At 46.6% G+C, this 23,547-nt stretch overlaps 1 protein-coding gene across 10 annotated transcripts in view; it reads left to right on the top strand.

Annotated features, from left to right (window-relative positions):
* Positions 1–23,547, top strand: part of PAX2 (paired box 2) — a 143,450-nt gene that overhangs the window by 95,186 nt on the left and 24,717 nt on the right. For all 10 annotated transcript variants that reach the window (XM_081913730.1, XM_081913732.1, XM_081913733.1 and 7 more), the window contains 2 exons: positions 12,995–13,170; positions 16,941–17,067. In XM_081913730.1, the coding sequence (XP_081769856.1) occupies positions 12,995–13,170; positions 16,941–17,067 (303 nt within the window). The remainder of the gene's footprint in view (positions 1–12,994; positions 13,171–16,940; positions 17,068–23,547) is intronic.

The following is a 23,547-nucleotide window of genomic DNA, read 5'->3' as shown; positions in this document are numbered from 1 at the left end:
TTTTGTCGGAATTTCTTCTTGTTTCCATTTCTGGGCTAACAATACTCTTGCCGCAGTTGTTGCATATAAAAACAATTTAACATCTTGCCTATTAATGTCCTGACCTATAATACCAAGTAAAAATGCTTCTGGTTTTTTAAAAAAACATTTATCATTACAGTCAAACTTCGGCTCCCGAATACCTCATTTTTGGAAGGTTCTGGCTCCCGAACGCCGAAAACCCGGAAGTAAATGCCCCGGTTTTTTAACGTTTTTCGGAAGCCGAACATCCTGCATCCTTCAGAAGCCGCTGGCTCCTGCAACCATTCGGAAGCCGTGCCTCGGTTGTTGAACATTTCGGAAGCCGAACGGGCTTCCGGAATGGATTGTGTTTGACAACCAAGGTTTGACTGTATTACACGAAAAAGGCTGATGTGGGAGAACTTTCAGGTGGAATTGTGCCCCGAATTAACGAAAGGCAGCAAAGCCTGTTCTACGACTTCGGGACAAAATGTATGCAAGCATGCAGAGGAGCAACCCTGAAATTAGTTGGGTCACTTTTGGGGTGGAGGGGCTTGTCAGCATAGTATTCTGCTCAGTATCTTACTTTACTGAATATACCCCCCCACCTCCCCATACACACCAAGCCAGGTGTCCTTCGCATGACCCAATATGTTACAAGCTAAACATAGTTTTGAATTTATTATTCATTCGTTTGTTTCGTTAGTTTCAGGATAGCTCGGTTGTTTCAAGTGTGGTGTTGATGACGCCAAGTTTCATAGACTCTTAGAATTGTAAGAAGGGGCCTACAAAATTCATAAACAGAACAAAACAGCAAGTTAAAAACCAAACAAAACATCCATTTCAATAAGAACGCTTCATCTTAGTCCCTAAACCCTTTTAAAGAAGATTTTACATTGCTGACTGAACTCTTCCAACGTGGTGCATTGTCAGGAAGATTATTCCACAGCTGTAGGGCAACGGCAGAATCGGGCCCTGCTGTGGTGAGGCTTGAGCTGAAGATTCATAAACTTCTCCATCAAAATTGGAATTCACCTGCCTCAATAGATTTTCAGTCGAAACCTGGCATTCTGAGTTCTAAAAGCTGCAATCCGATTAAAGAAATAAAAGTTGAACTCAATTCAAATTTATCTCTCCTTAAACTGCAGCGAGGTGTCATCACCTTTCTCTCTCCAGAGAGAACTGCCAGTCAGGTTTCTGTGGTGCTATGGCAGGCCAAAAAGTGAAGTGTTTCGGGTCAGCCAAGATCTGGATGAGGTGATCTTAGAAGCCAGTAGGCTCCCATTTGGTATTCTGTAACTTCCTTCTCTGGCCCGGCTCCCCTGAGGAACTTACTGCCTTCTGCCAGCCAGCCATACCTCAGGTGCTTTTTTAAAAATATTCCTTGTACTGAGTTTGCAGATTCATTCTGCAGTCTTTAACATATAGGCAGTCTGCGTATTATTTACAAACTATCTTCATTGAGATGCTTACACACTTCATTGCATGGTGCCGCACTCCTTTTGTCAAGCTCATATTTGCATTATTTCATGTGCTTCATTAAGTATGCATTTATTTATCCGCAGACCATGGAAAATGCGCCAATCCCCCCCCCCAAAGAAAGCCTAAAAGCACTTACTAGGGAATAAAAGCCTCATTGAAGACCATGGGGCTTACTTTTGAGTAGACATGCAGAGGTTTGCACTGCCAGCTGCTGATCAAATTTGGGGAATATTTGACATTTATATCCTCAGCGAATGACACCCTCGATCCTGGGCGCGTAACTGTACGTATCTCTAGTCTACATTGTGTATCGCGCCTTCAAAAATAATTTTTAAAAGCTCGTGAAAAGTTGGATAATCCCAACAAAGGATCTTCCTCATCAGCACCAACCTTGTCATTTCCAAAGGGGGGTTCGTATTCTCCCCTGGGTTTTCTGAGGTTAGAAGAGTTGGGGGGGAAAAAGGATGAACATTTTTGCTTGCATTTTGCAGAAGGCAAAAATTCATTAAGAAGCCACAACTGGAGAGTAGGAAGTAAAATCCTCCCCCCCCCCTTTCCTCCCTGTTGACTGAGTCAGCAATCAGCTTACCCCCACCAGTTTAAAGCATATGGTAGACCTACCTTTCACAGACCCTCCAAGTGTCCCTATTTTCCAGGGACAGTCCCGGATTTTCAGAAGCCATCCTGGTTTCTGATTTGATCCTGGAATGTCACGCTTTTCCTTAGGCTGTCCCTATTTTCATCAGAGAAATGTTGGAGGATATGAAGTTATGCAACCCCCAAGCCAAGGAGATAAGTGTCTATATAATCTTTAGAAGACATCTGAAGGCAGCCCTGTACAGTGGTACCTCTGGTTAAGAACTCAATTTGTTCCGGAGGTCCGTTCTTAACCTGAAACTGTTCTTAACCTGAGGTACCACTTTAGCTAATGGGGCCTGCCGCTGCACCGCCGCCACGCGATTTCTGTTCTCATCCTGAGGTAAAGTTCTTAACCCGAGGTACTACTTCCGGGTTAGCAGAGTCTGTAACCCGAAGCGTTTGTAACCCAAGGTGCCACTGTAGAGGGAAGCTTTTTTTAATGTTTAATGTTTTGTTTTTATATATGTTGGAAGCTGCCCAGAGTGGCTGGGGCAGCCCAATCAGATGGGCAGGGTATAATTAATAAAATTATTATTATTGTAATTATGGAGTGTAAAGGTAAAGGGACCCCTGACCATTAGGTCCAGTCGCGGATGACTCTGGAGTTGCGGCGCTCATCTCGCTTTATTGGCCAAGGGAGCCGGCGTACAGCTTCTGGGTCATGTGGCCAGCAGGACTAAGCCGCTTCTGATGAACCAGAGCAACGCACGGAAATGCCGTTTACCTTTCCGCCAGAGCGGTACCTATTTATCTACGTGCACTTTGATGTGCTTTCGAACTGCTAGGTTGGCAGGAGCAGGGACCGAGCAATGGAAACTCACTCAGTTGCGGGGATTCGAACCTTCTGACCGGCAAGTCCTAGACTCTGTGGTTTAACCCACAGCGCCACCCGCATCCCTTCGATTATGGAGTAGGGTGTCCCTATTTTCATTGGCGAAATGTTGGAGGGTATGCATGCCTGGTGTGCTCCATACAATCTGAGAGCCATGCATTTGAGAGGAACCTGCCCCAGGGGAACTGTGTGTGATTGTAAATGCCCCTTCAGCACATTCTGTGGGGTTTGGTACCCAGGTGAAGCTGCTGCTTATGTGTTGATCAAAAATAGATGAGAAGCCTATTTTTCTGGGGTCAGTCACGTGGGAAATTGGGACAAGAATCCCTTTCCCCCTTGCTCCTTGGACAGTTTGCTTGAGGAAGGGTCCCTAGAATTTGAATCGCTAGTGTTGTTCAGCCTCTTGTTGGGCCCAAAGCGTGTTGTGGGAGGGTGGGGGGACTGGGCCTTTCTGCGCAGACTGGGGCTAGCCGCTGTGAATGACAAGCGCTGTGTATTGATCGTTTTCTAAACTCGTCCCAGCCGATAGAAGGTAATTAATGACTCCATTTGCCTCAGTACCAAGGAGAACAATTGAGTTTGAAACGGCAACAACTGGCAGTGATGTGAAAGCCCCCCCAAGGGGGATATCTCGGAAAGACGCTGACTGGCCTTGGCTGCTTTGGGACACAGGAGCACAGCTGAGGGGGAAAGAGCTTTGATGGTGGGGGTGGGAAGCGACAGAGAACGGGGCAGAGGCAGAGGGAAAGTTTGGGACAAGCGGGGGCTTATATTAGCTGGTTAATTTCAAAAAATAAGGAGTGCTTTGGAGCAGTGATATCTGTTTGTCTTGGTTGAAGATCTCCCTCAGGCCACTTCCACTCTCAAATCTCCCCCTTTGAAGCTGTGCTAGTCCCAGGGGAGAGTGTTTAAATGTAGAACCATGCTGGTTTCAGACCCTCCAAGTGTCCCTGTTTTCCAGGGACAGTCCTGGATTTACAGAAGCCATCCCGGTCTCTTTTTGGATCCCAGACTGTCCCGCTTTTCCCTAGGACTTCCCTATTTTCACTGGAGAAATATTGGAGGGTATGAAATAGGACGTTCCTACTTTCATTGGAGAAATGTTGGTGGGTCTTCTTCTTCTTTGGCGATCACTTGTAGCTGAGTAAGATTGTCTTCCATAAACACAAGTCCATAAGTGACTGTGGAGGCCAATTCTGGATCCACACGTCCTTCCACAGTGGGGACATAGGTTTCTGAGTGGTAATTGATCATTCTGAGGGTTTACCAAGCATGCCTTCCTCTTAGCACGTTTCCCCCTTTCATCCTGAGTTCGAGTGTTTTCAAAACCCATGACGCCTTTAGGAAAGGCTGTTATCCAATTGGAGTGCTAGCAGTGTTTCCCAGTTGTCAGTGTTTATACTGCATTTTTTAAAGATTTGCCTTGAGAGAGTCTTTAAGTCTCTTTTGTTGACTACCAGCATTATGGTTACAATTTTTAAGTCCGGAATTGAGTATCATAGAATCATAGAGTTGGAAGAGACCACAAGGGCCATTGAGTCCAACCCCCTGCCAAGCAGGAAACACCTAGTGTAGTGCCATGCTGGTTTGCTCTTGCCAGAATTCCTGCTGCTTTACCTTCATGCTTTCCACTAAGTGCAACATAGTGAGGATCTTGGCCACAGAATATGTTTGGTTACCGTCTGGTAGGCCTGGAACAGAACTGGGGCCAGTTGTAGACCCCAAGACGTTGATATGCCAGGGGTCTTTTCTGCTGTTTCAGACAGCAGGCCAAGCCAGCTGGAAACATGCCATGGGCCTCAGCCCTTAGAGAAGCTCTAAATACTGGAAGAAGGAAAAAATGTGTAAGGTTTGAAATCCGGCAACTTTAAAACAAGTAGTTGGGGAGATCTCTTATTCTGTGAGATCAGCAGGATCCCCTTCAGCTGGGACACTACAGAATCTCAATTGTCACAGTTGTCAGGCGGGATATAAACTGGATGGATTTGTGCCACAGAAGGCTGCTTATCAGTATTCAGAATCTAACGGTTCGCCATTTTGCGGGCCCTTAGGATTCATAATTTTCAAGTTCGCTTTCCCATGCTCCCAGCTCCGGCGCACAGATAGGAAGCTTGCCTTCAAACCATGCCTAACCAAGCATTTGAATCCATGCCTCATAGATCTGCCTCGAGCACTTTATCCATTAACAGAGGGTGGGAGCTGCAGAGTGTTGCACCGGCTTCCCTCGGTTAGCATCATTTGTTTTCAGTGCAGAATATAAATTTTAGTATTCTGATGCAGAAAATTTATTTGGTGTAGAACCTTAATTTCCTTTCTTGTGGAATATGAACAGCATCCATGCCTTCCTTGCTGTCTCATCTGTTGGATCTTTGGGGCTGCAATCCTGTACTCGTCTACTCAGCAGTAACCCCACTGGATTCCCAGAGACTTGCTTCCAGCCAGATAATTGTGTGTAGGGCTGCCTCTCCCTCCATCTCTCTTGCCATCTCTCCCCTTCTCTCTTTGTATGGGGGCCTGTCGCATTTGATGTCCTAAGTTTGTGTGCAGAGCGGGAATAACCCCCAGAACAGAACTATCAGTGGGACATGATTGATCAATTGAATTCCATAGCGGCTGAAAAATGTGGGATTAAGTAGTGTATTATACGCACAATGAGTTGAGGCATGATGTTCATTTCAAGTTCATTTTGCCGGCCCTCTGCCACCAGATCAGGCAATCAATAGGGGCAGCAGATATCATATATCACCTCTCGCCGTACGAGGGAGAGCACCATAATCTCTCGCAAATTTAGAGTGACAGATTTGTCAAGATCTGAAGGGCCCTGAATAAATGAAGGGAAAGAGAAGCTTACAGTGGCTTGAGAAAGCTCAGGTTTCAGCTCCTGCAAACAAAGTCACAGTGTACACATGCACATTTCATACACCGGCATGAATGCACTATGTGGAATTGTAGATACAAAGGTGGCTGCAGCAGATTGCATTAATTAGATTACAGCGCAGTTTGTGCTGCCCAGAATGGAGATGATTTAGCACTCAGGTTTCAAAGCTTTTAGCAGCAATATAACAACAACAACAACAACAACAACAACAGGTAGGTAGGTATTTGTGTGTTCGTTATTTCTCTATCTCTGGTGCCATTTGAGTTACCCAGAACCTTTAGTAGACAGGAAGGAATGAGACAACAACCAAAACAGAAAGAAAACCATTTTATAACTGCTGTTAGCCTTGCCCCAAGTCACCGTTCAATGCCTACTTCATGTTTTGAATTTCATGTATGGGTTGTTTAGGGGAAATCATGTAAACGACTTGTAGATCTTCATGTATGGTGACTGTGACTGCACATACTGTCTAACCTGGAGCATGTATGATTGTCACCCACATGTGGGTGCTGTCTGGGTGGCAAATTCACCCCCTTTCATTGCAAAGTCATTGCAATCAGCTGGCCCTGCAGCTAAACGGGTGGATGACTCTCATCCAAATCTGCTACGTTCAAATCCATAGCCTAGGGGGAGGATCATGGGGTACAGATTGATGGAGCATTTAAAAATGCAGGCAGAAATCAGACCCCAAGAGCTAGGGTTGATGTGAATGATTCTGTTATGTACTGAGTTGAATAGGATCCAAACTGCAGCAGTCTGATTGGTCCTAGAACAATAGGATCCAAAAGGCAGCAGTCTGATTGGTCCTAGAACAATAGGATTCAGAATGCAGCAGTCTGATTGGTCTTAGAACAATGCAGCAGTCTGATTGGTTGGCAGGAACCACCCAATCATGCTCCAGATAGAAGTGAATCCACAACCTAATTGGCTTACAGTAGAATTCCAGAATTAGCCAATCATGTGCAGCCCATTGTGTAAATAATGTAAATGAAGCAGATACTTTGAGGGGACTTTGATTCATTCCTCCTCACCACTATGAGCTGAATAAAGAGCATGAAATCACTTTGCGACTCTGAGTATATTTCAGATTCGATGAGCGCTACCTGAAAGACCTGGCTCTTTAGGAGTGTAGGGCCCTAAAATTAGGCTTCTCAGCCATTTGCCATTTTGCGCTGGCGTTATTCTCAAGCCTCCAGAGACAGACAAGTGTTTGTTCATTTATGGTTCAATAGCCGTGTTGCCAATCAGATGGGGATGCACACATGTAAACTGTATTGCACATGTTGGCTAATGCTACCAGCACTAAGGTCTGCTACTTAATTGGACTATGGATTGACAATATCTCCTGGGTGGGGAGAATCCCGCATGCAGAAGATGGCTTGATTCCCACCCCTTGCTTATTGCTACCTGATGCCCTTGAAGAACCATGCTCAAGTTGCCGGCTTCCTCCCATGGCCGGATTTAGGTTTGATTAGGCCCTAAGCTACTAAAGGTAATGGGGCCCTTTATATGTCCAGCTGTCCTTTGTCAGCCACAAATTGTCACTGTTTTTTTGTGTGTTGAATATATGCTATATGGTAAGGGATGCGGGTGGCACTTTGGGTTAAACCACAGAGCCTAGGACTTGCCAATCAGAAGGTCGGCAGTTCGAATCCCCGTAATGGTGTGAGCTCCCGTTGCTCGGTCCCAGCTCCTGTCAACCTAGCAGTTCGAAAGCACGTCAAAGTGCAAGTAGATAAATAGGTACCGCTCTGGTGGGAAGGTAAACGGCATTTCCGTGCGCTGCTCTGGTTCACCAGAAGCGGCTTAGTCATGCTGGCCACATGACCCGGAAGCTGTACGCCAGCTCCCTTGGCCAATAAAGCGAGATGAGCGCCGCAGCCCCAGAGTCGGCCACGACTGGACCTAATGGTCAGGGGCCCCTTTACCTTTTTATGCCATATGGTAATTTATGGACCTAATAAATTACACCTGCCATTTGCAGATGCAGAATGAACGCACCCTATATATAGAAATGAGCAAACCAGTGATATTTAAGAGAGCAGGGGCCCATGACTTACATCACTGGAGCCTACAAAACACTGTTGTTGGTTGTAGGTTTTATTTTATTTGGTTTTTTTTATCTTATATTTTGGAAATGTATATCCAGGTGTTTTTTTCCTTTACATTTTTTTGGGGGCCCCAAGAGAGTGGGGCCCTAAGCTATAGCTTGTTTAGCTTACCATATTTTTCGCTCTATAACACGCACCCGAGCATAACACGCACATAGTTTTTAGAGGAGGAAAACAAGACAAGAAATATTCTAAACAAAACAGTGGATGTATGAGTTTTGTGGTTCATGCTGTGGCCACAGACATGTGATCTGACGGTGAGTTTAGGGTAGCCCAATGCAAAAATCCTGAGGATCCATGTGGATCCATGCTTTGTAACCACGTTTTTGCATCACTGCGGCCCCAGGCAACAGTGGGTGCATGATTTTTTTGGTGCAAGCTGTAGCCATGGACATGCTATGTGATCTGATGGTGAATTTGGGGTGACCCAGTGCAAAAATCCTGAGGATCCATGTGGATCCGTGCTTTGTAACCAGGCTCTCTGTCCCTCTCTCCTCCCCACTCAGCGGCTCTTCTCCCGCTTTGCTGTTTCAAAGCGAGCCACGGAGGAGGGAAGGAAGGGGAACCATGGATCCTCTGCTCACGACTGCAGCAGATCCCCCTGCCATCTGTAAGCATTCGCTCCATAACACACATAGACATTTCCCCTTACTTTCTAGGAGGAAAAAAGTGTTATGGAGCAAAAAATACGGTATACGTAAATCCGGCACTGCTTCCTCCCTATCCCAATGTGGCCTTTTCTCTTTCAAACCTGCTGTCCTCCACAGCTTCCCATGTTGATCTCGCCTGAAGAGATGCTAGGATGTGCCCTTCTCTTTGCTCCCTGATAACCCTCCTGCCTTTTTATCTCCTCCTGTCTCCCACAATCACACAGTGGAGGCTGTCCAATAAATGTAAGCTACTCCTGGCTCACAGGGTGGCGGCGAGGTACGCATTTGATGAATACATTGATTTGTCCGTTTCTATTTAGTCCTCTGGAGAGAGAGGAAGGGGGCTTGAAGATTTTGGCCCAAAACTGGTGACTTTCCAGTGCGCTGTTTCACATGGCAGTCATTTGGGCTTTTTCAGGCCTGCATGTGTGTGGCGGGGAGGGGGACAACCCCCCCCCCAAACACGGCTTTCAGACAGTCCGTTCTGGCAAAGGAGTGTGATGTATGGGAAGAGAAGGCAGAATGTCAAACAGACTTTTGAACCTGGAATGTTATATAGATTATTTCTCCCCGTTGTATAGATTAGGTGGAGCGAAATTCATGCTTGTCCAATAACTGTCATTGCCACCCACCCACTCCTCCTCCTCGACTGCCGCCTAATTCATTTTTAGAGCATCGCCCGCATTTCTCCCCTTGCATTTCCTTCGGGTTAGGAGCAGCTTGGGCATTGAGGCACCCCGGACGGGGACCTGGCTGGCTCCCAATTGCCTCTGACACTGTGGGGTCGTCTGCATTTCTCCTTGTGGCATGGCTTGAAAGCACGGGTCCGATCGGTTTTCTGCTTGCCTAAGTGCACCAACTCCTAGGGGCAGAGGGGTCTTCAGCCCCCTCTGTGTTTTCTGGCAAGGCCCCTGTGATGTTGAGAAGGAGGAGGAGGGGGCCAAAAGCAGCACTGTTCAATGGTTGGCTCTTTCTGGGCTCAGGGCTTGGCCTCCTCCTGACAATTTGGTGCCACACGTATGACGCCACACATGTACGACACGTGCTGCCCCCACCCCCAATCCTGGATGCAAGATGGTGTCTCTGCGCTTGCCCCAGTCCTTTCCAAGGGAAAACCCACTCTTTAGTGATAGATCGGAACAACTGGCTGTCCGGGGGGAACCTGAATTGCCCTTTGTTCCGATTGAGCACTAAAGAGCAGTTTCCCCTGCTGATTTGGAGGGGGGAGCAGCAGGAGAAGTGTTAGAAGCCCTGTGTATCTGCATCCCAGAGACTCTTTGTTTTCAGGCTCCTTTCGCTTATCCACTACCAGAAGTCATGCAACAGCCTAGAATCAGCCATTTTCCTTAAGCCAGACAAAAAAAGGTATATTATATTTACCCAGAAATGACTTAGGGATTTATGCCTGTAGTTGCCTAGTAGTCACCATGTGCCAGTCTAGGTTTTTAAAAGCGTTAACATAAGAACAGCCCTGCTGGACCAGGGTCCTAGCCCAACATCCTCACAGAGTCTGATGCCTATCCCTACCTACAGATACATTTCAGACTTTTTCATATACTGTTTCATGGCCCACTGAGCTGCATAAAAGGTAAAAAAAATACTTTTCTGAGGACCTATGTTTCCCTAGCTTCTTGATGGCGTTGTTGAGCCATTCCAAGGTACAAACTCTGATCTTAGGTGCAAATCTAGAAGAAAATTAAGGCTGCCAGCATAAACATGTGCTTGCATGCCTCACATTGCAATCACTGGGACGTAGAAGGGCTTGTTTTTGACTGGTTTGTGCCCATTATTCCTTCCGCCGACCCTCCTGCTGTGAAGTCTACCTCTCAGTGGCGTAGTGTGGGGGGTGCAGGGGGGGCCGGCCGCACCGGGCGCAACATCTGGGGGTTAGGGTTAGGGGGCGCAAATCCACAGGTTAGGGGGCGCAAATTACCCTATTTTTCGCTCTATAACACGCACCCAACCATAACACGCACCCAACCATAACACGCACATAGTTTTTAGAGGAGGAAAACAAGAAAAAAAATATTCTAAATGAAACAGTGGATGTATGATATTTGTGGTTCATGCTGTGGCCACAGACATGTGATCTGACAGTGAGTTTGGGGTAGCCCAATGCAAAAATCCTGAAGATCCATGTGGATCCATGCTTTGTAACCACGTTTTTGCACCACTGTGGCCCCAGGCAACAGTGGGTTCGTAATTTTTTGGGTGCAAGCTGTAGCCATGGACATGCTATGTGATCTGATGGTGAATTTGGGATGACCCAGTGCAAAAATCCTGAGGATCCATGTGGATCTGTGCTTTGTAACCAGGCTCTCTGTCTCTCTCTTCTCCCCACTCAGTGGCTCTTCTCCCGCTTTGATGTTTCAAAGCAAGCCACAGAGGAGGGAAGGAAGAGGAACCATGGATCCTCTGCTCACGACTGCAGCAGATCCCCCCGCCATCCGTAGTCATTCGCTCCATAACACGCACAGACATTTCCCCTCACTTTCTAGGAGGGAAAAAGTGAGTGTTATGGAGCAAAAAATACGGTACTTGCCTTGCCCCGGGTGCTGACAACCCACGCTACACCACTGCTACCTCTGAATACAGGCATGAGTGGAACCCATGGATTTTGAGCGTTTTTTTTGGGGGGGTGTCAGTGATCCCCAAAGCCCACTCTATGGAATTGAGGTGAGGAGAGGTAGTTTAGCTCCAACTTCTTTCTCAACCCCCACACTGAATGAGAATGTCAGGGAGGGTGGGGAAGCAGGAGGCTGCAAGCTTCCACTAATCAATATGTAATATTGTCCACGGTCTTACGAGTGATATTGTATTAGGTTACTGTATATAATGCAGTATTGATTATATCATATTGTATAATCACATATAAACTGACATGTATAACAGTCAGGAGGGAAGTGGCCACTACCGTAGGCCACAATGGAGAAGGAAGCTGTGGACTGCAGGCTCCTTGAGGTAGGAAGCCAAGAGACAAAACTATAATCTCTATAGTTTGGCTGCTGAAAAGATGCTGCTGCAGACACACACACACACACCCGGTTGTCACAGGGAGGAAGAAAACAGTGCAAAGTCCACAACACCCTCACAGACCCGCCGTATCTGTGCAACAAAGCTGTCGTTAACGACAACTTGAAATCTGAACGGCGATTCCTCGCTAGGCTTTTGGTGTTGTATCTCTGCAAGCGCAAGCCAACTTGGAATTGTGGGGGGGGGGGGAATGCTGTCTGAGGTTCCAGATTATTCCCTGCATAGGGAGGCACGCACAAAATCGCACCCTTCCGTGCCTGATAATCGGATGCAGAAGTTGGTGAGGACTGCAATAGACAGAGCCTGACGTGGGAAGGGGATGGGCGATTCCTCAATAACGAATCAAATGTAATTATTTAGTGGTCTGTTTACCTCGTGACAGTGATGTTGGGGCTTGTTTTGAGATCTTGTCATGGGCAATGCAAATCTACCCAAAAAAAATATCTAAATATGGCTGCATACATGTAGTACAAAGCTGTTTTCTATCAAATTTGTCTAGCGTAGGTCGAAGGTGGTATATGAACAACAACTCGAGACCTTAGCCTGACAGAGTGCACATACAAGTAGGATTAAGAAACAGAGAATTTCTGCATAGTAAAGTGGAGCTTTTGTGTTCAGGAGGTAGTGCCCAGCTTGGTGTGGACTGCCCAGAGAATTTGATCTGATGCAAAGTGTGTGTGTGTGTGTGTGTGTGTCTATTTGTGTCACAGACAGAGAGAGAAAGATGTGTAGACTAACAGGACTGCAGACATGTGGGTTGAGGTGGGGGAATCGCGCCAGCAGCCTTGAGTGCATGGTTTTTTGTTGCTTTCAGAATGTGGCTCATTAAGTGATTATATGCATTTGGAATATTGTACAAAAGCTGCCCTTATGCAGAGCACTGGAGAGCATTGCTCTGAAAGGCCACTCCTTTCTGTAAAGAGGTACAAATTGTTTGTATCCTGTATCAGCAGGTGTCCTATACTCTCCCCTCCCCCCACTTTCTTTCTTTTTTGATACATGGTATGTAGATTGGGTGATTATCTATATTAAAGAGTAGGAATAATCAGACTAAGAAACTAAGCCCGAATTCTCCACAGCCCAGATTGCACCAGGCTGATGCAAACAGCCCCAAACACCAAGTGAAACGCCATCTCTAGCACAGAGTTTGTGCAGACTGGGCTTGGTTCTGAAGCCTCGATGTTGTCCTCTAAAAAGGGGTGGACAGTTCGCACAAAGACACTTGGTAATTGGGCCTGGGATCTGGAGCAAACGTCGCCAGGTTCCCAGACCCTCTTGCCCAGACGATTGAGAAGGAGACATTGGGTGCTTTTGGCAAGAGAGAGACGACCCTCACTAATGCCCTGTTATCTCTTCCTGTGTCTCGCAGAAGTATCCGAGGGCTCAGTCCCCAACGGCGATTCCCAGAGCAGTGTGGATAGTTTGCGGAAGCACCTTCGCGCCGACACTTTCACGCAGCAGCAGCTGGAAGCGTTAGATCGGGTCTTCGAGCGTCCTTCTTACCCTGATGTCTTTCAGGCATCAGAGCACATCAAATCTGAGCAGGTGTGGACCCAGCTTGGGCGGGGGGGGGGGGCAGGGGAGAGAAGCATTTGGGCTACATGCAGCTGGAGAAGCTGCTTCACTCCTCCTTACTTCTTGTACTTGCCTTACTCTGCATTTACAGACCTCGAATCGGTTTCCTAATCACCCCTTGCCCCCAGGGAACTGTAGCTGTGTGAGGGGGAACAGCCTTTCAACTAGGCTCTCATGCCCTCTCCGCACTACAGTTCCCAGAATTCTGTGGGGGAAGCCGTGACAGTTAAATTGGCATGAAACCAACATGAGTTTGTGGTGTAAACGATGTATCCATTTTCACATGCCCACCCTCCCACTTGGCATACTTTTCTTTGTGAGTCCCCACACTCTTTTAAAGTTGGTCATATCTGCATCTGTCTCGAAAGAACGACAGGCAGACAAAAAACTCATTTGAGTCCATGGCATGCACGCATCATTTGCTTCCCCAGTTGTCACCACACCATGGCTGTGAACTTACAGATTTGAAAATAAGGGACCAGCAGCCTCAAAAATAAGGGATCAGCAGCCAAAATAAGTGATTTTCAGAGCACAGTTATGTTCAACTTCTGAGCCCCTCCCAGCCAAAGGCAGAAAGCCCAGCCAGCAGCCAAACGAAGCCTCAAGCGGTGGTTCCCACAGCGCAGCAACCCGGCAAAGGGGATGCAGCAAGGAAAACCACTGTCACCTCTCCGCTGGGAAGCGCTGAGCAAGGCACAAGGCATGCAAGCTCCACCCCCCAGTCGTTCTTAGACTCCTTCTTGGGTGAGCAACGCAGCCAAGCAACACAGTTGGAGCCTCCCTCCTCCCTGGCTGGCAAGGAGGGAGGGAGAGGAGCTGCTTCCTTTGAAACCCGGGAAATTTAAGGGACATCATCAATAAGGGACAGCAGTGGGACACGGCGCTGGGATAAGGGACTTTCCCACCAAATAAGGGACGCTTGACAGCTATGCACCACGCACTTGTGCAAAACCTGCCTGCATGCTCACACACCCAAGCACACAGAAAGCACATCTCCAACTTTTGAAAGGTGCTGGCGTGACCACTTTGTGCTTTAAGGTACATGGAAATGCAATGCCGAAATACTAGCATGCAGGCACATTTTCTAGAGAAGTCTTGTGTCTTCTGTAGCTCCCCTACCCACCAATAGATCGGTTCTTTTCATGCCTCCTTTTGGAAACAGACACACATACTGCTTTCTGATAGTATTGTTTGTACACCTTGAGGCACCTTGGATGATAATGTTGAAGGCAGCCTATAACTCACAACCACGCTTACATCACTTTGGGTAGCTGCACACTTCCTGCAACACTCCTCAGACAATCACAGCCACTCAAACACACCATTTAGGCATTTGTGTGAACGCACACACCTTCCCTTTGGTTATTTGATTGTGTAAGGACGCACCCAAAATATGTACACATGCACTCTTGTTTGTGCTCAACAGTTGTGTCCTAAAGATGGCAGTAGTCTATATTTTTTCCATCTGGGATACACAAACGAAGGCTACTTGGGAAGATTCAGTTGACCAGATTCTGTGCACATTACGTATAAGACATCAGTGTAATTTTTGTTCTCATTAAGGTCACAGGCAGTTAATTCTCTTCCCCAAGTAGGAACTCCAATAGGAGATGTCACAGCTGAGTGTGAAAACAGTATCTCTCGCACAGAGCTGTAGATAGATATTTTCTAAAAGGCTAGTCCTTTGAGTGGGTTTCTTAAAAAAAATATTTAATTGATTTTTATACCACCCTTCAATAAGTATTTCCTGGGAAGTTCTCTCTCTCTCTCTCTCTCTCTCTCTCTCTTTTACACACACACACACACACAAACATACACACACACACACACAATAAATAATGAATAGATGAAACATTTATTGTAAAGTCATGATGCAATCTGTAGCATTATTTTATTTTTATCCTCCGAGAATAGAAAAAATGGGTTTCCAAGTCCTATTTTATTATTGTAGAACAGTTATCAGAGGACCTGTAAATTCTCATTCTGTTCCTGTGCATAGTAATACAGGAACGTTAGGTTGCAAAAACAAGGGGTGTGTTGTTGTTTTAAAAAATAATAATGTCAAACTTTGGGCAAGAAGGGTTGAGGAAGCCGAGTCACTGACTAAAATGCTCACCTTCGATTTAACAGACCCTTCAGTTTACAGAGAATTCTTCTTTTGAGATTCCTAACGGCCAAACAGAGCTTCCTCGTGCCATCTTCCAACTGATGGTGGTGGTGGGTGTGCCCTTGTCAGAGACAGGACACAACCTGTGAGGACGCAGATTTGATACAGTTCAGCAGGAAGTCCTCCTCTTTCAGTTCAGCCCAGCCAGCAGAAGCTAAGGACTTATCCAGAATGAATGGAGCGTTTTTCCCCTTTGCTTGATGCCAAGCCCAAGCGCTGCTTTGGAAAGCCCTGTCCCTCCTTCATCTTTACCTGCTTCCCCCAGGCTTGCCTTTTATCCCCCAAGCGGTTTGCCTTTAACACAAAGATCAAAAGTCTTTTTTCAATCACCCCAAGCGGTGAACCAACAATGGGAAGTGAAGGAGAGCTTGGCTTTAGGCTCCTGCTATCCCCGAGTCCCTGAGTTTATTACAATGAATAACCTTTATTTACTTTCATTAGACTATTAAACACCAGCACAGTCATTCTTCCCCCAGAAACTCTGAATGGGGCCCATAAAGCAAACCCAAAGCCTAATTGAGTTCATTTTAATTTCTCTCCGATCACAGCGAATTACTCCAGTGATAAATCAGGGGGCAGCCTCACCCCCAGCAGAAAGCCTAATTTGCAGCTAATTACAAAACTGATTTCTACAGGAAGATCAATACAAGAAGGAATTGGAAATGACTAGGCAATCGCGGCTGGCCAGGGAGGGCGGCAGGAGGAGGGCAGCTCTCTGGGAGCTGGCATGGAAAGCGGGGACAGGGGAAAAAACAAAGCAAAAAGAGCAGAAAATCAGTTTTAATTTAACGTAATATTAATCAGAACAACTTTTCCTGCTTCCCCCCCCCCCCTCCTGTAGTCTCTCCGGTTCCCGTGTCTGGTTTGGAGGCTGCCACAATAAAAAGGCAATTACCAGTGCCTTTTGGACAGGACACCCTTTTCAAATGCAATGAGGTTTTCCCCCTCCCACCCTTCTGTTAGCCATGTGGCCTGCCCCCACCCCAATTTCATACCCCAATGCACAAGGGTTGGGGGAAGCAAGAAAGGGAGCTCTTTTAAAATAAATAAAAAAATAAAAAAATGTGTGTGTGTGTGTGTGTGTGTGTGTGAGAGAGAGAGAGAGAGAGAGAGAGAGAGAGAGAGAGAGAGAGAGAGAGAGAGAGCCCAAGAACGGCTGTGGGGACGAGCTGATCAGCAAGCAAATCCCACCCACCCCAGAGGACATTTTCTGCCCCTAGCAGAACCTTTTCCCACACTATGTGGCAAGAACAGTCAAGTTTTCTGAATCTGCCTTTCAAAGAATGAAGGGGCTTCTCCCAGCCAAACCTCCATCTTGTAGCATCTGCTGGGGAAACCCAATAGAATCTGGCCAATAAGGGAAAAGGAAATTCATAGGCAAGAGGAGGTGGGCTTGCGGGGGGTGTGCTGGCCAGAGCTGGCCCTTCCTCTGCTTTGTGCCCTCCTTCTTTGCTCCCATCTGTGCGGGGACCGCGTTGCACCTCTTCCTAACTGTCACCCCCTCCTCCCATCTGCCCACTGTTCCCTTCCTTCCAGCCCGTCAATAGAGAGCTTTCTTTTCTCTCTTCCCTAGGGTAATGAGTACTCCCTCCCAGCTCTGACCCCTGGTCTTGATGAAGTCAAGTCAAGTCTATCCAGCTCTGCTAACCCAGACCTGGGGAACAACGTGTCAGGACCCCAGACATACCCTGTAGTGACTGGTAAGTTATGAGCGCAGAGGCCGGAGTCAAAAGCTTTTCCTTTCCTATTGTCATTACCCCGCTTCTGCTTTTCCCGAAACCGTGGCATGCTCCCAAAAGAGAAAGCCAAGGAAAGGGACCTTGAAAAAGATGGGAAGAAGGAAGGCAGGACTCTGATGGGGGGGGGCAGCATTGATTTCCCAGCTGAACCAGTTGGCAGGTGTATTAACTTGATTCACCCCTGTCCTGCCTTTTGGCCCCCTAAAAGGTAAAGGGACCCCTGACCATCAGGTCCAGGGTTGCAGCGCTCATCTCGCTTTATTGGCCGAGAGAGCCGGCGTACAACCTCCGGGTCATGTGGCCAGCATGACTAAGCCGCTTCTGGTGAACGAGAGCAGCGCACGGAAATGCCATTTACCTTCCCGCTGGAGCGGTACCTATTTATCTACTTGCACTTGACGTGCTTTCGAACTGCTAGGTTGGCAGGGGCAGGGACCAAGCAACGAGAACTCACCCCATTGCAGGGATTTGAACCGCCGACTAGTCGGCAAGTCCTAGGCTCAGTGGTTTAACCCACAGCGCCACCCGTGTCCCCCAAGCCTGCCTACCATTGGCCAGTCATGCAGGCAGGCTTGAGTCCAGCTCCTGATAGGTGCAGGGGCGCTTTCTGCTCCATCACCTGTTCAGGCAGGATCCCAGCGACCTGAGCCCCCTTGTGGGGCCTGTGTGATGCCACTGCTGACCCATAATGTTGCCTCACCAGGGAAGGTGAGTGGACTCGCTGATCCAGATTGCAATGCAAAGAAGCTACCCCACCACCTGGATTGTATTCAGGTGTCATCAGGAAGCTGACAGCAGCTCATTACAAACCCACCCACAGTTTCTCCTTTCATGTTGACTAGCTGTACATAGGAGTAGACCTTTGCATCTTGTGTGGTGAGGAAAGTGCCAAAAGTATACTTTATGCATGACAGCCGGACCTTTAACCTTGTGGATGCTGAGCTGAATTTGACTCACATCGTCTCAAACCACTTATCCCTTCTAGCCAAAATCCTGCTCTTTTAGGCAAATATTTGCATGGCTTGGTACCTCCTGCTATAAAAGGGGGGTGTCACTGTGGGAGGCAGAAAGAATATTTCACCTATAACAGGCCCCGAACCTCAGGTAACCTCCTAACACCAATATCCCTAATTCTAATGAGTAAATAATGAGCAACACCGCTTGCTTTCTAAACTTGGAAAAAGAGGGCCTGTTTTGGTTTATGAAGGTCATTTCCCATGCTGCATTGTAAAGGACAGACTCTCACAAACTTGCCTTTGTCTGAGAAAGGGTGAATATAGATGTCCAGCTTAATTACAACATGATATTTTTCTACCATGTGATGGGCTGAACATATGTATTCCTACAAACATTGTTTGATTTCATTTGATGGACTGCCCTGCGTCCAGAAGTTAGTGATGTTAGCAAAGATCACCCCCACATGAGTGTTTGGTCTTCCGCCTTAGTGATCATGACTGGTGATGTTAGGTGGAGAAGGGACAGAATTTCACAACAAGAGTCGTTTAAGAAATGGCCCGCCATTCCTGTTTTTCCTTCATATTTTTTTAGATTTCACAATACCAAGTGTTTTTATACTTTGAATGATTTAAACACTTGCCGTTTATGGTTTTCTCCCCCCCCCACCCTTACATTTTAGGTGTGTTTCAGTGGGTTTGGGGGCGGGTATTTTCCTTACCAAGAACCTGTACTCTTGTTTCTCTAAAAACATGTTAGCTGTCACGCCTTGTAACGAGGGTGCTGTGTGTGTTTATCTATGGTTAATCTTGATTATTTTTAATGTGTCAAGTGAACTGGGGGTGTCCCTCACTTCAAAACAAACCAACAAACCACCAGCAGTAGTTCATATTGCCATGAAATTGAATAGTTTACCTGGCACCGTCATTACTCTCTTTTAGGGGCTGGATTATGTCTGCTTTTTCTCTCAGGCTTTTAAAGATATTTGATTGATTTCTATAATCTCATTGGATCCCTGTTATATGTTTGCTTCCTAAACTTGAACCAAGTCAGACCATTGGTTCATCTATCTTAGCAATGTCTATCCCAGGCATAGGCAACCTTCAGATGGTTTGGACTACAATTCCCATCATCCCTGACCACTGATCCTGTTAGCTAGGGATCATGGGAGTTGTAGGCCAAAACATCTGGAGGGCCAAAGGTTCTCTATGCCTGGTCTACCCTGATTAGGATTTTAGGCAGGGGAAAATTCCCATCCCTACCTGGAGATATCAGGGATTGAATCCAGTATGTGCCCATAGACTCGCAACTGTCCATGGAGGTGCAGGTCAACTCTGTGTCCTGGGCAACTATCTACCAGTCCATCTGGTCCACAGGCTGAGACCCTACCTGCCCGCAGACTGTCTTGCCGGAGTGGTGCATGCTGTAGTTATCTCCCACTTGGACTACTGCAATGCGCTCTACATGGGGCTACCTTTGAAGGTGACTCGGAAACTGCAATTAATCCAGAATGCGGCAGCTGGACTGGTGACTGGGAGTGGCCAGTAGGACCATATAACACTGATCTTGAAAGACCTACATTGGCTCCCAGTATGTTTCCGAGCACAATTCAAAGTGTTGGTGCTGTCCTTTAAAGCCTTAAACGGCCTCGGCCCAGTATTCCTAAAGGAGCATCTCCACCCTTCGTTCAGCCCAGACACTGAGGTCCAGCTCTGAGGGCCTTCTGGCAGTTCCCTTCCTGCGAGAAGTAAGGTGACAGGGCCTTCTCGGTAGTGGTGCCCATCCTGTCAAATGCCCTCCCATCAGATGTCAACAAAATAAACAACTATCTGACTTTTAGAAGACATCTGAAGGCAGCCCTGTTTAGGGAAGTTTTTAATGTTTGATGTTTTCTCGTGTTTTTAATATTCTGTTGGGAGCTGTCCTGAGTGGCTGGGGAAGCCTAGCCAGATGGGCGGGGTATAAATATTATTATTATTATTATTATTATTATTATTATTATTATTATTATTTATTTTATATATTCTGCATGCAGAGCAGATGCTCTACCACTGATGGTCCTCGCTTCCACAAAACTGCATTACAGTAGGGGACCCAATCCACTGCTTTACATTTTGGAGGTGCCTAGGTAGACAGTGGTGTCACATTGTGGCAGATTCACTCACATATTGTCTCTGACTGTTTACAACTCACCACTTCATCCCGGCATTGTCAAACCCATCTTCCTCCTCTCCCTTCTTTTCTTTGCTTTACCTCCGCTCTCCCTTGCGTTCCTGATATTTTTAGTTTGTAAGTCTGGAAGCAGGGCCTGTACCTTGTTTTAATATTATGTTCAGTGCCTGCTGCCAGCACTGTGCTAAATGTAAGAAGAGTAAGAGTCCTGCTGGATAAAAGGCCTTTTGAGTTCAGTGACCAACCAGTTGCCTCTGGGAAGCAGGATGAGAATTTTTAACCCTTTCAAGCCACCTTGGGAGAGAGGACTTGTCTGAAAAGCAGAATGAAAATACAGTGGTACCTCAGGTTACATACACTTCAGGTTACATACGCTTCAGGTTACAGACTCCACTAACCCAGAAATAGTGCTTCAGGTTAAGAACTTTGCTTCAGGATGAGAACAGAAATCGTGCTCTGGTGGCGTGGCAGCCCCATTAGCTAAAGTGGTGCTTCAGGTTGAGTACAGACAGTTTCAGGTTGAGTACGGACCTCCGGAACGAATTAAGTACTTAACCCGAGGTACCACTGTATTACATTGATTATTATGTAACACAGATCCAGTTACAGATAGGTAACTGTCATTACCAGGTAACTGTCCAGTCATTATGTAACACAGATCCAGTTACAGAATTACCCTTCTGAGTAATACCCCTCCCCACCTTCTCACTATATAGAAGGGTCTGGAAACTTCTGTTTCAGTGTATCTGAAGAAGTGTGCATGCACACGAAAGCTCATACCAAGAACTAACTTAGTTGGTCTTTAAGGTGCTACTGGAAGGAATTTAATTTTTTTTGATGTAACACAGAGTTAGTGTTGTCCACTCATTCATTCATACATGGATGGATAGATGGACTGTTTGTACACAACAAACGGAAACAATATGTGTGGATAGTATAGATACAGCACCATTTCTCTATGTGTTTTGCCGGCTCTCCAATCCATAGTCTGAGCCTAGGTACATAGAGTTGGTTGGTGCATAGACTCTGTTCACACATTCAGGTGAATGTGTATAGGGCAGGGGTCAAAGAGCACAATTTCTCTAACTTGCTCCATCTCTTCATTTGCACATAGCCAAATAATAATAATAGTAATAATAATAATAATTTATTTTTTGTACCCCACCCATCTGGCTGGGTTTCCCCAGCCACTCTGGGCGGCTTCCAACAAAGATTAAAAATACATTCAAATGTCACACATTAAAAACTTCGCTGTGAATGAGTGAATAGACCTAGAGTTGTGCAATATTCTGTTAAAGTTACTTTAAAATGAGGGGAGGCATTCCGATATGGATAGACTTAACTCTTTATCTCGTAACCTGCTTGTAACTATCCCAGGTTTTCCTCAGCTGCTTTGTTTAGAACTCTTACGAGAATCTCCACAGTAACTAAATTGGCTGTAATAGGTATAAAGGTAAAGGACTCCTGGATGGTTAAGTCCAGTCAAAGGCGACTATGGCGTTGCAGCGCTTCTCTCGCTTTCCGGCGGAAGGAGCCGCCGTTTGTCCACAGACAGCTTTCCGGGTCATGTGGCCAGCATGATTAAACTGCTTCTGGCACAACGGGACACCATGATGGACTGCACAGAAATGGTGTTTACCTTCCCGCCACAGCAGTACCTATTTATCTACTTGCACTGGTGTGCTTTCAAACTGCTAGGTTGGCAGGAACTGGGACAGAGCAATGGGAGCTCACCTCAGTCTTGCGGATTCGAACTGCCAACCTTCTGATCAGCCAGCCCACGAGGTTCAGTGGTTTAGACCACAGCACCACCCGCTCCCTGGGAGGCCAGCATTGGGCAGGCTTGGGGTAGCTCTGGCATTTATGTCTATGTTAAGCTTCTACAAGTGTTAATAAGTGTATAATATGGGGTTGATTGGGCTGGTCCCCACATAGTTGAGGATTGGGCTTGTGTGGAAACGCTTGCAAGGAGCTGGTCTAGTGCTTGAAAAGACTCCAAGGGTTAAAGATTGTTGCTTTTGTTTTACTCAGAAGTTAGCCTATAGTTGAACCCCTTTGCAAGCTGTAAGGAAGGGGTACATTTGTCTCATTGATGGGGGAAATGGTCAGATCCGGTAATGCGATTTCACCCTCAGATTTCACCAGAATCTGTGAAGTAGCTGGGTAAGGGAAGATGTTGATGTTCTTGTAAACTAAGGCAGGTGATGTAGGAGAGGAGGGACCGGCAAGGGCTGAGAAAGTGAGATAACAAACCATTTGCCTTCTGAAAAATAGCTGCTGAGACCTCAGGCTAGAGAATGAATGGACAGGTCACTGAAAAAATATAGACCTTGAGGGATTGCGCCCATATACTCACGTCCTATGCAGTTTTGGACGATTTTTGTTCCAGCAGCTTTCCTTTACCCTCACGCACAGTTGTTATGAAAAGTTGTTATTTGAAAGATTAATTTGGGGTGTTTTTTTATAAAAAAAGTGGTTTTACCCTTGTTATTTTGCGTTAAGGTGTTGCTGCTTAAGCATCTAGAAACTGAAATTTAGTGGAAGATTCAGTCAAGAAGGACTGCAATCAGTGGCGTAGCGTGGGGGGTGCAGGGGGGGCGGCCGCACCGGGCGCAACATCTGGGGGTTAGGGTTAGGGGGCACAAATCCACGGGTTAGGGGGCACAAATCCACGGGTTAGGGGGCACAAATCCACGGTTTAGGAGGCGCAAATCCACGGGTTAGGGGGTGCAAATTACTTGCCTTGCCCCGGGTGCTGACAACCCACGCTATGCCACTGACTGCAATATTTCATAATGAAAATCAGCCTGTGCGCATCATGAGCATTTTACGGTCAAATGTTTCATCTGGCCACAGAACTCAGAACATGGCTATTTTCATAGAAACAGTTTATTCAGAACCACAAGAAGCTCAGTTTGGCTTCTCCGCCCCGCCCCCCCAGAAGAGCAGTGCTTTTAGGCCTTGTGGTTATCAGGACAAATGTAAAATAAAATGAAATCAAAATGTATCCTGATTCAGAAGCATTTCCAATGTTCTCCCAAGAAGCCTCTGGTTTTATAGAGACCCTAGAGCATGGCGTTAAAAGTACCAGGGAGAAGACTCTAGTGATAAAGATCAGGGTGGCCAGGCTGCAGTCCAGAGATTGATGCCATACCTTTACATTCCCGCATGCAATGAGAGATTTCTCTTACCCATTTTCCATCCGGTTCTTTCCCCCAGCTAACTGCTTGGAACACCAGGGACCCTACTTGCTATAGCAGCCAGGGGAGAAGGCAGATGAAAAGCAGGAGGGAACGGAGAACAGAATCCTCTGCT

This window comes from Podarcis melisellensis (assembly GCF_964234715.1).
Source record: "Podarcis melisellensis genome assembly, chromosome: 5".
In the NCBI taxonomy this organism is placed as follows: domain Eukaryota; kingdom Metazoa; phylum Chordata; class Lepidosauria; order Squamata; family Lacertidae; genus Podarcis; species Podarcis melisellensis.
The sequence above is the reverse complement of the archived record's forward strand: the minus strand, read 5'-3'. Positions and strand labels throughout refer to the sequence as shown.